This window comes from Punica granatum, chromosome 8, assembly GCF_007655135.1.
Source record: "Punica granatum isolate Tunisia-2019 chromosome 8, ASM765513v2, whole genome shotgun sequence".
In the NCBI taxonomy this organism is placed as follows: domain Eukaryota; kingdom Viridiplantae; phylum Streptophyta; class Magnoliopsida; order Myrtales; family Lythraceae; genus Punica; species Punica granatum.
Genome location: NC_045134.1, coordinates 8,860,438 through 8,873,904, shown reverse-complemented (window position 1 = coordinate 8,873,904; position 13,467 = coordinate 8,860,438). Strand labels below are relative to the sequence as shown.

At 40.4% G+C, this 13,467-nt stretch overlaps 3 protein-coding genes across 4 annotated transcripts; 2 read left to right on the top strand and 1 right to left on the bottom strand.

The window, feature by feature from the left end:
- Positions 1–108: 108 nt before the first annotated feature.
- On the bottom strand, positions 109–869 carry LOC116188021. Its single transcript, XM_031517122.1, has one exon. It carries the CDS (start codon positions 732–734, stop codon positions 423–425), a length of 312 nt encoding a protein of 103 aa, XP_031372982.1. The 5' UTR covers positions 735–869; the 3' UTR covers positions 109–422.
- Positions 870–4,862: 3,993 nt separating this feature from the next.
- On the top strand, positions 4,863–8,520 carry LOC116189373 (phospholipase D Z-like). Of its 2 annotated transcripts, XM_031519021.1 has the most exons (7): positions 4,863–5,108; positions 5,494–5,698; positions 6,209–6,410; positions 6,667–6,860; positions 6,968–7,127; positions 7,306–7,470; positions 7,858–8,520. In XM_031519021.1, the coding sequence occupies exons 1-7, from the start codon at positions 4,949–4,951 to the stop codon at positions 8,317–8,319; spliced, it is 1,548 nt and encodes a 515-aa protein (XP_031374881.1). In that variant the 5' UTR covers positions 4,863–4,948; the 3' UTR covers positions 8,320–8,520. The 2 variants fall into 2 exon arrangements, with proteins under 2 accessions (XP_031374881.1, XP_031374882.1); XM_031519022.1 differs by lacking the exon at positions 5,494–5,698 and having other exon boundaries at positions 4,880–5,108.
- A 237-nt stretch (positions 8,521–8,757) lies between these two features.
- On the top strand, positions 8,758–13,245 carry LOC116189374 (3-hydroxyisobutyryl-CoA hydrolase-like protein 2, mitochondrial). Its single transcript, XM_031519023.1, has 14 exons — positions 8,758–9,057; positions 9,151–9,231; positions 9,324–9,392; positions 9,499–9,562; positions 9,824–9,903; positions 10,565–10,648; positions 11,110–11,194; positions 11,699–11,784; positions 11,875–11,996; positions 12,101–12,161; positions 12,330–12,428; positions 12,517–12,618; positions 12,705–12,746; positions 12,850–13,245. The coding sequence occupies exons 1-14, from the start codon at positions 8,935–8,937 to the stop codon at positions 12,967–12,969; spliced, it is 1,218 nt and encodes a 405-aa protein (XP_031374883.1). The 5' UTR covers positions 8,758–8,934; the 3' UTR covers positions 12,970–13,245.
- The last annotated feature ends 222 nt before the right edge of the window (positions 13,246–13,467 follow it).

Below are 13,467 nucleotides of genomic sequence, written 5' to 3'. Positions count from 1 at the left end.
TATGGATACAATCCTAGCTATGGATACAATGAGGATTTATTTGGGTTTCTCGAAATGTACATTCATCTTTAACTGAATATGGATATAGCAACCACTGCGAGTGATCAGTAGCAGCACAACGGACACCATTCGGATTATGGTCAGTAAAAAAACGGCCAAGTTGTACCCCAGAAAAAATTTTCTGGCTAAGTTATAGTCCGGAAGACGATCATAGTCGGAATACGCCTAGCGCAACTCGTAGGTAGTAGCTACAATATCATAAACTACTGCTGTTTCTTGCTCTACCCAGCCCAGTACCGAAATGGTTCCTGCCCAAAATAAAGAAAAGGAAAACATATATAAGAGTAACGTCGAACTAATAGTATTGGACCAAAGAGACCCAACATTCACGTTCTGGATGGGGCTCGATTTGATCTCACTATCTACTTCCTGGGGTGAGTGTCCTCGGGCTTGGCCATCCCAGTGGCCACCTTGGCCACGTCGCCGGCGCTGGCCTCGGGCTTCTTCAGCAAGTAGAGGGTGAGGTACCCGACCGCCCCGGTGATGAGTATCCCCGCAACTGTTATGGTCTTGAAGCTGTAGGGCAGCTCCCTCCTCTGGTGAAGGATGCCTCCGGGGTGGTGACCTGGCGGCCTCCTGGAGGCCTCAACACCCGCCGCCCTCTCCTCCTCGGGGCTCATCTTGTGGGTGTCCGCCATCTTCCTCCAGTCTTGATCCTCCTTGCTAGCAGTCATCGTCCCCTCTGTCGCCGTCGGCAGGTAGCTGATGATCAATGAAAATTTGATTTGATCTTTAGGGAGAAGAAGTATTAACGTTGGAGCTTTGTTCCTTTTCTTGTCTATCGTGAAGGAGGGGAAGAAAAAGTTTGACTGGGAGTGAAGATATTCAATCCTTCCACGTACTGAAGAGTGCATGGAGGAGGCGTTCGGCACCGTAGACACGTATCGCAGTTGCAGTGCAGCGTCACCTCCAACTTTTCAACATGCGGAGTGCAGTTTCTTTAAAAAAAAATTATTATTTGTTGAATTAAAAAAAATAGAATTGAATAGAATTTTAATCTTGAAATTAAATCAAGAGGATTTCTTTTCTATTTGGATCCACTTCACCTCAAGAACTAACAACGAGCTAACCACCCACATGCTTACACATGAACTTACTTGAATTCATAAATTTGTGGGGGTGTTTATGGGCTTCACGAGAATAAATCAATAAACTCCTCATTACTTAAAAAAAAGAAGAAAAAAAGAGCCAACTTCCACTTTCATGCTTGGCATCTATAACCGGTCGGACTAAATTGCGCACGGGTTTTACAGTCCAATCGACCTGTTTACTCCAACTGGTATCATCATGTAACATTCCACTTAATCTAAATGATTGCTTATCTCTCTCATTTAAAACTCAAGCCGTCCATTGATTTTGATGAAACAATCTCTTAAGAAGAAAGAATAAAAGAATTTATTTCCCATTTTCCGAGTTGAGGTTGGCTCTATTCTCAACACTCAACAACTTACATTACATCACTAGTTTGCCCATTTGGGAGTTCGCTTGACGTACCCGATCAATGTTTAGTCGATGGGAAAAATTAATTCTTCAGAAATGGGTAAATGGCAGTTACCATCGCATAAACAGTGGGACGTCCTGGGATTCAAGTCCAGTGGTACTAAATTGAAGATGCATCCATCCTATTAGTAAAAAAAAAGATATATATCATGGTGACGCACTCTCTTACTTATCAATCAATCAAGAGATGATAAGTTTAACACTCGTGGTAAATGAGACTACTCGCTCCCGCACCCCTCTATTAGATATTAATATTTTAATCTATCGTATTAGATAATTGAAAACAAATGCATTCATCTTATCTCTTTTTTTCGTCATTTTTAGGAGCACGAATTGATTCTATGTGTGCTGTCTGTCTTGCCTCATCTATTATATCCGGCAGTGGTAAATTGGTTGCTAAATAAATGATTAGCCTCGATCGATCTTTTAATTAGATATGCCACGTGACATATGCAGTAGCATTAAGATAACCTGCTCATGTACTAATTGAACGCGTTCATTGGATCAATAACGGAGTAGCTCGTAAAATAAACATATGTTCGTGCGGCGAAGCAGAAAAGAACTAACTAGCTAGCCAGCTATAGCAGATTTATAATATCGATATGCACATACAACCCGTGCCCGCCTTACATCACCGGGGTAAACAAGCTAGCCGGTGGCACTAGTGGTCCCGGTCCCTTGGGATACGTTGACCTGATTACGGTTCCTCTTGTCGCCGTAGAACATGTAGTATCCTCCCGCCGTGAGTAGGACCAGTGCCCCGACGCCTAGGGCAGTGGGGGTGTTGTAGAGGGCCCGCCCCATCGTTGCCGCCGTTGCCATCCTTGCCTTCTCGGCATCTCCGGCTGCGGCTCGGCCCCACTCGGTTTCCCTCGCCATGGTTGGCTAGCTCTCCTCCTTCCAGGGGTACTAATTTGAATTTGCCGTTATCTTCAGGGAGGCAAAGCAAAAGGATTAACACGAAGTCCACACACAGTCTCACCAAAAAGAAGTCTAGATTGTGCCCTATTGTTGTTCTATAAATAGGAAGTTAACGATTTGTACTTCTTTTTACTGTTCTTATTACTTATTCATGTGCTTATGCCACGTTTGTTGATGAACGGCTGGCTTGGCTGCTCTGAAGGGCACGTAGTTAGAATTGCGTGCATGATCCACCCTGAATAGAGAATATCATCGTAAATATTTGCCGAGTATTATTCATTCAGTTAGTTGTATATACTCAATTAAAATAATTAAAAGTGAAAAACTCATCTCACAAACGGTTAGACATTCAGCTTATGAATATTTTAATTGGTGGTTACTCATTCACTCATTCAACCGATATTTTTTCGGACGATCATGAGTTACGTGTAAACCTCTGGAACCTAATAGGTGACCTAGAAGGTTTTAACTCGGTGGGTCATGCGATGTATTTAATTTGGGTGAAGTCATGTGATGTACTTGAAAATTAGATGTCAACCCTGTAAGGTTATGGAACCCTGTTTAGGATTCTGCCTCAAAAGTTGTCACGAACGGACCTATTAAATTAATTTGCTAAATTGTCATTCGTATTACTGATGGATAGTTATACTTAATCTAGTTTGTGTCGTGATAATTACTACTATCATTTTTTTTCGAAGAAATGAAATTTTTCATGAAAATTTTTGAGAGCTATGAATTTGTAATTAGTTTGGGGTTTAATCTTGCAATTATTATTATTGCTGTTATGGATTTATGTATAATCGGATATTTGATTATTTTGCATTACTTTAGACTATTTTTGTCGGTAAATATTTTCGTTATATATATATATATATATATATATATATTATTGATGCCGTGACGAGTTTGCAACTGCCATTTTGTTATTTTGTTCGGTAAAACCTATATTAACTGGCGGAGGACGGGTATTCTGTGCATAATCGTTAGATTAGTGAATACTACATTGGTAAATTACTTTTCTTAATGGGTTGGGTTTGGGAGGGACCTAACCGTCCCAAACCCGTTGCATGACAATCCTTACCGCTGGCTTGCAGGATTTACATGGTAATCACTTTTTTTTTTTTTGGTTGGAATGGTAATCACTTTTTTAATACAATTATTCTTTTAACAGTTGGATGTTGGATCGAATTTATACATGTATGAATAAATAAATAAATAGTTGCCACCTAAATAGTCTAAACAAAGTAATTATATTGTAGAGTAAGTGCGGAATAGAGTTTTCACCAGAGCTGTTGATAATGTATGTCATAAGGGGGCATGGGAGTGATGAGACTGAGCAGACTTGTCCCAAATATAAACTCAAACGTAAGAAAAGTTATTGGTAATCCTATCTCGTGACTTGATGTGAAAAAATACTAATTAAATTGTATAAAATAGAGTAATTTTTACTAATCATTCGAATAATTATCGTAATTATTTTTACTAACTCCTCAATCTGGGCATCCACTAACAGCTAGTTAGTGCAGTGTGACCAGTGTTAAGCACAGCCTAATTTGGAAGCAAGAATTTCCCTCCCGGATTCGATTATGTCAATGCAACTTTCCTGTCCTTATTGCATTTTTCTTATTATGTGGAACTAATCTTGTTAAAGAATCTCGTCACTCCTTTTTAATTTTCTTTTTCTTTTTTTTTAGCTAGATTAAAATGCAACTATTAATTCACCAAAAAAAAAATTGCAGCTATTAATTCGATTGTTGCTAACATGACCTCACCTTTATATGCATCATAAATAAAGATTTTAGTTAAATATGCAAGTTATCATCATGTCTCCAAGATTATACTCCACGTGATTCCAAGGGTCTCTCCTATTTTGGATCCATTGCATGGATACTTCCTATGAAATTGCCACCCCACATAACAAAGTTGTCCAATCAAATTAAGCTTCGAAAGCAATTCATTCCATTTCTTATACGAGTGAATTTCCCCACGAACGAAAAAAAAGAAGAAGGAAAATTCCAATTTCTGGCTCTAGAAAAGGAATTCTTACGCTATTATGTGCACGAAATCCCAACTCTATCCATTTGTCTACGAAATGTTCGTAGATGTCAGTCACGTTCAAATCGATATATCCTCTTAAATTATTTAGGCTAAGCGTGAATGGCCGAATTCTTAACTTATTCTTTTTGACGTGGATTCATCTGTGCAAATAAACGTTGATCAAGGATAAAAACTCTTACGACATGAATTTTCTGCATCCACGAGACCTCTAACTCGACATATTACTTAAATAAAATAAAAATCGAAGTTTTGGATATTTGGATGCACTTCGAAATAAAAATCATTAAATTAAGGAGTTTCTACTTTCTATATATGTCAAGGGAAGAAAAAAATGGAAAGGGAAAAGAAGAAGAGATACGTTGACTAGCTAGAAATCTCTTTTTTCATCATCGTCGTCTTCGCGTGGAAGATGAAGCTTGAGTTCATCGCGTGGTCGCTGATCTTGTTCGCGTCAGCCAGCCTCTGCTTCCCGGGTGTCTCTGCTCGGCCGCAATGCAAAGCCTGGCTCGTCCAGTCCATCCCGACGGACATGCCGGACCTCCCCCGATTGCCCGGCGTCCTCTCCACCGGTTAGCTACCCACCTCCCCTCCCGCCTTCTGTTCGTTTTGCAGCCTAATATATGATTCTGTTCCGAGAAAGACAAGGCGGGAAAGAAGTGAACTTGCAGCGATTGACCAATAGTTAGATAACCAGGCCTCACCTTTGTGTGCTTCAATGGGCATATTTCGTCTACACTAGACGTGCTTGTCTGCTGATAGGCTCTCAATGTCCATTTCGATGAGGGTGTCGGCGCGGATTGCTGCTGTCTTCTTGTTCAAATACCATTTTTTTTTTCCCGTTCGTCTTCTTTATTTTTTGCCCATTTTCTGTCCCCATGAAAATCTGCCGAAATGCAGTGAGAGACTGGTAGTTTTGCTGTTTATGTGATTGATAAAGTGATGGTGGTGAATTAGGGGATGTGTTTCAATGGTTGGCCGGAAACTCTTCACACAAGCTGGACATAATAGCGCAGTACTGGCAGCTCGTTGCTAATCCGAAAGATCCTCGCTCGGGTGACTATGGCTACTCTAAAAATGATATGCTGCACTTTGGAGCTAATGAAGGCCTTAGTGTTTACAGAGCCATTGAAAGTGCTGCTGATCGTAATGTTTCGATCAGGTAGGCTTAACATAGGATTTGGAGCTCGGTTAAGTAAGCCCATCATGACTTTACTTAAACCTGTTGATGATTAGATAAGAGAATTTGATACTTGACAGGATATTGTCGAGAAAAGATTCCTTTATTATTTTGCGATGTGTTTTCAAGAATCATAGTTGATTTGTTTACAAACCTGTTGATATTTTGGCTGATGGGGTTCTGATGTCGTAGTGGGATTCACCCAAATTGATGAAAAACGTTTAGTGCCACTTTATAAATTTCATACGTGTAGAGGGAAGGCAGGATTGGAGGAATTAGCTATGAGTTCTTTTCTGGGAAATGGATCCGTCTATTTATGAGCTGTAGCACCTGTATCTCTTTTGTTGCCTAATTTTCTCATTCTAATGTTTACCTAGTAAGCAGAAGGTGTGTTCAAGAAACTGGGCTGCTTATTGTAATTGCAACTGTGAAAGTTAGGTTCCTTCATCTTTATCGTAATCATTCTGTGTTATGAAGCTGAACTCATATCAGACTTTTGCAGCATTCTGGGGTATATCCTGACTATACAAAGGAACCTGAAGACCTTGCTAAAGGCAGGTCGAATGTGAAAACTGCGACCTTACTGTTTGAAAAATGGTGGGGATCAGGCATAGTGCATGCAAAGGTTTGGATTTCAGATCGTCGAGATGTTTATATAGGATCTGCAAACAATGATTGGAAGTCCCTCACTCAGGTACTTGTTTGTAATTTCTACGCTATTCTGCGTGGTCATGTCTTGAGGTGCAATCTCTCTTTCCAACTTTATTGATTGCTCAACTGTGGCAACTAATAGGAAAGTGGGAGTTAATAACCTTAGAAGGCTCATTTAGATTTTTCACTTTTGTAGAATGTTGTGAAACGTGGTAGTGGCCCCTTTCTGTAATTTTACTGAAGACAAAAAGGTCACTCGTGCCTGGTGATGTAATTTTATATATTCTTAACTTCTATAGGTAAAGGAGCTCGGGATATATCTTGTTAACTGTCCACAAATAGCAAAAAGGGTCGAAGCCTACAATGAGAACCTTTGGAAACTCGCCTCTCTTAATGCTTCAGAGAACACAAAGATTGTGTGGGATCAGCAATGGCAGATTAGCAGGAAAGTCCCTTGTTGGTCTCATTTCATCAACTGCGAGAAGAGGTGCAGGTGAGCATCTGACTTTTTGCTATTATCCAGGAACCTACCATATACAGGAAGAAATATGACTAGTAATATCTCCATGATACTCACCTTCATTGGCTTTATCATTATAGTTCTCCTCTTCCTCGATTTGTGGAGGTTCCCCATGTGACGGGCTACCCAATTCTATCGGATCCTCACATGTTTCATCTGCAAATACATACTCCAGGATATAATTATCCAGGAACCCCTCAGCCTCGTCAACTTAGTTGTCTTTCTTTTGCTCCCCCTGAGGTAAAACCTTTGGATTTCCAAATTTATAAATTAGGCACCTTTCCATGCTAAATGCTGAAGCAAGCTTCTTCTAGGAGATTGCTCTAACCAACTCAAGAGTTTCACTGAATGTCAATTTTCAATTGAAGATGTATGGTTTATGGCCTCAATATATGCAATGTCCTTCAAACCTTTTCAGCTGTCGTTTGGGAAGTTCCAGGCTGATGAACAGGCATGGATTGATACTATAAAATCGGTATCAAGTGGTGGGATCGTGAGAATCAGTACAATGGACTGGCTCGGTCAGTCACAATATGCTAAGCAGACAGTTTATTGGGCATCCCTTTCCTCTGCCATATCTGAGGTACCTTCTGGTTTAATAGTACTTAATATTCATCTGTGGTTCTATATATTGAACCAGCAAATACAAGTTTAAATGGATCTTTAGAAGGTATGGGACTTATCTCGATGCTCTGGGAGACACGAGAAATCCACATTATATTAGATTTTCAACTTTTAACTTTTACGAGCTATATATCAAACATATTTCAGAATAGCAAGTAATGAAGCCCCTTGCAGTTATCGGGAGAAGGGTGTTTCTTGTTCTTGTCTTGTCAAAACTCGAATTTTATCCTAATCCAGTTGCTTATTCAATAGAATGACTGTAAATTTTTCTTCGGTCTTGGGATTTCCAATTTTGCCTTACTGGAAGTGCTGCCATACTCATACAAGCTTGATGAATGATTTGCAGGTCGTCTTCTCCAAGCATGCGAAAGTGAAGATACTGGTGGCATACTGGGCCCATTTCATAGACAGCACTGACCTCTACCTGAAGTCCCTGCTCTACTCCAACGCTCTCTGCTCTTCCTCAAAATACAACAAATGCTCGGGCAAGGTTGAGATCAGGTACTACAAGGTCCCAGGCTTCAACTCCACTGGTCCTGCAAAGGCCCGTAATGGAACCATTACCGGGAACAAGTATCCTGGGTACACTCGGGTGAACCATGGCAAGTATGCTGTCACTGACGTGAGGGCCCACATTGGGACGAGCAACCTCATATGGGATTACTTCTACACGACTGCTGGGGTTAGCTTCGGCACGTATAATCCCAACATTGTGTCCCAGCTCCAGGAAGTGTTTGATGCTGATTGGAACTCGCCCTATGCCATTCCGGTGCAAGGACTAGAGGAGGGGCACTATTATTCTAGCTGAGAGTCTTTTAAGTTTATTCATTAGTCCTTCAAAGCTTGGATCTCTTCAATTTGCTATAAATAGCTAAATGCTGCATATACAGAAGTTCGTTTGGAGTGTCTGCGGTCTTGAATGATATGGTCCGGACAAGGGCTGGATTAATATCAATCAACTAGCCGATAAGTTTCCTTAATGAGAAGAGTATGTAATTTTTAGTAAAAAGCTCGATTAGGCTTGCGAGTTAGTCAAACCAACCAAGTACTGCTGAGCTTGAGCTTGAACCGATTCTGAGTAGCTCGCGAGTATGCTCGATCGTTTACGCCCCCGAGACGAGCGCCGCGTAGGTCCTGGTTGAGGAGCGCAGGAGCCCAGCCCAATAAGGAAGGCCCAGAGAAATTGAGCCCAGTGGGCCTTCTTCTCCTTCCTCTTCTCTAGTGTTCTTTTGACCTTAGGTCAACGAAGTGAACGAGAGGAGCCCGGCGTTACCCTTCAGAACACCGATTGAGCCCATTCTGCGCGCGTGAACGTATCCGACGCCATTGCCGCTGCTCCGAAGCTCCGGAGAGAGAGCGACCGAGCGAGAGAGAGAGAAAGTGAGATAGAGAGAGCGACAAGGAGGAAGGGAGAGAGAGAGAGATGCAGAGCTTGAAGGTTTTGATTACAGGGAGACGTTCAGCTCACAGGTTGGGGTTTCTTGCTCACCGAAGAGGTCTCTCAGCTCAGCCGCATTACGCTCATTACGACCACTCTGAAGACCAGGTTACTCGCGCTGTCTCCCCGTACCATCTCAGTTTGTTATCTTGCCGAGAAGGGAAGGCAGCCCTCACCTTTTCTGTTTTGTTTTGGCGGCAGGTCTTAGTCGATGGAAGGGCTAGCTCAAGAGCAGCAATACTCAACAGACCATCTGCTCTGAATGCTCTGACTACTTCGATGGTCTTGTGCTGCAGCTTCCGTTCTTCAATTATTCAGTCTTTTGTTACTTGTACCAACTCGTTCATGGTATGATAATGGGCATCCTCTTACAGGTCGCCAGGTTGAAAAGGCTGTATGAATCATGGGAAGAGAGCCCCGATATTGGTTTTGTGTTAATGAAGGTATTTGCTCATGTTAAAACTCAATCATTGGCACCATATGTGCATCATATTTCCTCTATTTTTTTTAAAAAATTGTTTATGAGCTTCTAGTTTGCCTGTGTTGAAGGGTAGTGACAGAGCTTTCTGTTCCGGTGGAGATGCGGTAGCTCTCTATCATTTGCTCAATGAAGGTGAGCCAAGTCTCTAGTGGGAATGAGACTTGAACTTGTATATTCTCTGCTTGGCATGTAGGTGAAATAAGCTTATATTTTCATAAATGAGTTGTCCATACTGTGTTGTTGATACTCTAGCTCTGTAAACCTGTTAATTGGAGTTGATATGTTCTCCATTCCAGCATAAAAGGTCCAAGATTTAGGATATCGTGAGTTTTACCTTTTTTCATGAATGAAATGTGATTGTGAGTAATATAATCATATGTTGCCATAATGCAGGAAATATTGAAGAATGCAAGAAGTTTTTCGAGACATTGTATAAGTATGTATACCTTCAAGGGACCTATCTGAAGCCGCATGTATGTATTTTGATTTCGTATTTGTTCTTTTCTGTAAATTTCCTTTTTTGCGGATTTGGAGATACACGATGCCATGGAATCTAAAAGTGAATGTTCATGTGATATGAATTATTATTCGGGACTTGTAAGGTTCTAGAAGTCTTTCATTTCGTAGGATAACTTTCGTGTTTCTTAACTGTACGGCTAGGAGGCGTATATGCTATTCCGTTACTAGACTAGAAGTTCTTCAAACGATTTATTGGTTTGAACCAGTGATGTGTCAAACAGTGGTCACGGGATGAAATTGAGTTTGTGTATGAAAAGAAGGGGCTGTTCCATGGTAATTGACCATCTTGACTGTGGCAGAACTTCTTGTTGAAACTACTAGCTGTAGGGTCGTCCCATGGTGTTCTCTGTTAGGCTTCAAAATTTGCTTTAATTTATGTATGTAAACTCCAGTTGCAAAAGCAGAGGAAAGTACTTATCAGAATATTTGTAGAGTATTGATTTTTCTTTTGGACTAGTGGAGCCAGCTGCTGCCCTAGACAAAAGGTTCTCTATTTAAATACTTTGCTCCTCCTCCTGCCAGTTCTCAGCAAATAGAAATTTTTTTCTATAATGGAATATTAATTTGGATACTTTTATGCAAGCTATTAATGACTGTATAGCCACTATTCTGCAGGTGGCTATCATGGATGGTATTGCCATGGGAAGCGGAGCTGGAATTGCAATTCCAGGAATGTTTCGCTTAGTGACTGATAAAACTGTATGTTTCTAATCTCTCTCAGAATCAAATATCGCCTTATAGCTTTCACTTATTTGTGATCACCAAGAATTTTATATTCAAGATTAGAATCTTGCAACAATTCTTATGGATTAGAACTATAAGTTGTATGAGGTAGCTAGTTATTTGCATTACTTTTTGCATATAAATGCCATGGTATCTACTGTAAGTAATGCACTGAAGTGAAAGAAATGATTTTAAGCCATAATTTTGAGGTATCATAGAAGTTTAAATCAGTTGAAATGAACTTTTCAGTATTTATACTCTCCCATGATAAAATATAATATGACCTGACATACCATTATAGGAAAAAAAAAAAGATTTTACCCTGGCTAATAATGTCTTTGTAATCGAAAGACCATACTTTATTTCCAGTTGTTGCTTCGTTCTACCTTTTCTCATGGACGGTAGGTGATTCGTCTCAATTCATGGCAAAATTGCAGGTTTTTAGTCATCCTGAGGCTCAATTAGGATTTCATCCTGATGCTGGGGCTTCGTTTTATCTTTCACGTTTACCTGGATATTTAGGTGAGACATCACTCTTGTACATAAGATCAATTTTTTTGCTGTATGAAGTTATTGGCTGGCAGCTGCCTCCTTCATTCATGGCAGCGTAATTCGCTTCAGCAACCTGATGTCTTATTGGCTGCTGTGATCCTTTGGCCTTGCTATCATCAGTTGTGGCATTTTTCCTTGAATAGCAGTAGCACTGTGGTGTTTTCAAATAGGGAGTTCTTTTATTGTCTGCTTTGAGCCTCTGGCATTGATTCATCTGTTATGGCATCTTTCTCCTGATATTGTTTGGGCCATTGGGTTTCCAAATAGAAAGTCCTTTTGATTTCTTTCTGCCTTCCCTTTTCTTATCCCATGAACAAGAGTATGCATGTCCTTAAAAAGTTGCAAGATCGTGCAAATTTCTCTTTCCGTTTTCTTTTCTAGCTTGAATGTAATTGCTTTTACAAGAAAACCTAGTAAGTGCACTTGGACTAACAGGTAAAAAAAATTCAATTTCTCTTTTCTCCTCCATTGCAGGAGAATATTTAGCTTTAACTGGAGACAAACTTAATGGTGTGGAAATGATTGCCTGTGGCTTGGCCACACACTATGCACTGAATGCAGTATGTCTTGAATCTAACATGCGACTTTACTCCGATGCTTTTAGATTGTTTTGCATCTTCATCGAATATTGACTTTATGTCCTTCAACAGAGACTTTCCATGTTGGAGGAACGACTTGGTAAATTGGTCACAGATGATGGATCCGTTATAGAGAAAGCTCTTGCACAATATGGTGATATTGTTTATCCAGAGAAAAGAAGTATTATTCGGAAGTAATTCTCAGATTCTTAATACTGATGAATATATTACAAGTACATTCGCTAGCACTATCTGTATTGATTATGTTGCGCTTGTACATATATTTCCGCTGTAACAGGATTGATGTGATTGATAAATGCTTTTGCCATGATACGGTTGAGGAGATCATCCATGCACTGGTATATTGATCACTTCCCCTAAATTCCAAACCTATCAGAGTATTTCGAGAACAGGTCTATTACATTTTCTGTAAATAGCAAAGATGTAGAGGACACTAGGTAAAGATGCAAAGTAATTTGTGGAAAGTAATTTCTTGTTAGTGTTGATTTTTATTTATCTCTGCTCAGGAAAGTGAGGCTGCCGAATCTTACGATGAATGGTACAAAACGACCCTCAAGAAACTGAGAGAGGCTTCTCCGTTGAGTTTAATAGTTACTTTAAGATCCGTGAGTCCAGGAACTTGATCTCTTCAAGTGTTGGTAGCAGTTGATTCGCATTGTTATTATTGCCTTTGATTGTTTGTATTCCATTCAGATTCGTGAAGGGAGGTACGAGACCCCTGACCAGTGTTTGGCTCGAGAATATAGAATATCCCTTGGCGCTGTCTCTCAACAGGTTTCTAAGGACTTCTCTGAGGTATGCGATATTATCCCATTTATACTTATGATCTGACAGTTCATGTCTATGATTTCATTCTATTGAAAATGCTTGCAAACCTGAAGGGTGTTCGAGCACGGCTAGTGGACAAGGACTTTGCACCAAAGGTAAGTAATATTTTACCACTTCACGACTAGTTTTCTCTGAAAGTGTGGTATGACTGTGAAGAGAAGTAATGGTGGTTCGTATTTGACCTGAAATTTTTGGCAGTGGGATCCTCCAAGTTTGGGAGAAGTGACAGAGGAGATGGTTGATTTCTATTTCTGTACACTTGAGGAATCGGAATCGGAACTCAAGCTGCCGACAGCACTTCGAGAGCCATCTATTTGAGATAGATGGCGAGCTCCAGATGGAGAAATCATCTTGCTTTTGTATCTTACCGTTTTCTCTGAGAAAACATGCTCTGGCATTGGCATTTCTGTCGAAGCTTGTGGTTGAGGTTTCAAATTCAATCATAAAATCCTCTCCTGGTGGTAACTTGTTCTCTTGGTATTTTCCTCTCCCTCCCTGTCACTGCTGCAATGTACCTCCTCGAATAGGATTCGACCTTGCGGAGTAAATTCTGTTAAACAATAGATTGTGGAAATGGAATCTTTGAAACGGGAATTGTGAGATAGCCTACCAGCTGAGTTGAGTCGGTTTCGATGGATTCGACTTTCCTAGGAAGAGAAGTTGCTGCCTGGGAATGACTTCGAACATGCAGCTACTTTTTAATTAAAATGGAATTTAACTTTTCTCATTAGGCTCCTTAAAAGGGGTTAATTGCAGAGATCAATAGGAGAGCGCTATGTCATCACATGCCAGGCTGTTATCGGTAATGAAATGATA

Excerpts from the sequence above, each read along its gene's own strand:
- LOC116188021 (XM_031517122.1), bottom strand. The coding sequence starts at position 734 with ATGACTGCTAGCAAGGAGGATCAAGACTGGAGGAAGATGGCGGACACC.
- LOC116189373 (XM_031519021.1), top strand. The coding sequence starts at position 4,949 with ATGAAGCTTGAGTTCATCGCGTGGTCGCTGATCTTGTTCGCGTCAGCC. Across the intron at positions 6,411-6,666 it reads ATTGGAAGTCCCTCACTCAG|GTAAAGGAGCTCGGGATATA; the intron begins GTACTTGTTTGT and ends TAACTTCTATAG. Across the intron at positions 6,861-6,967 it reads AACTGCGAGAAGAGGTGCAG|TTCTCCTCTTCCTCGATTTG; the intron begins GTGAGCATCTGA and ends TTATCATTATAG.
- LOC116189374 (XM_031519023.1), top strand. The coding sequence starts at position 8,935 with ATGCAGAGCTTGAAGGTTTTGATTACAGGGAGACGTTCAGCTCACAGG. Across the intron at positions 9,393-9,498 it reads TTGGTTTTGTGTTAATGAAG|GGTAGTGACAGAGCTTTCTG; the intron begins GTATTTGCTCAT and ends CCTGTGTTGAAG. Across the intron at positions 11,997-12,100 it reads AAAAGAAGTATTATTCGGAA|GATTGATGTGATTGATAAAT; the intron begins GTAATTCTCAGA and ends CCGCTGTAACAG.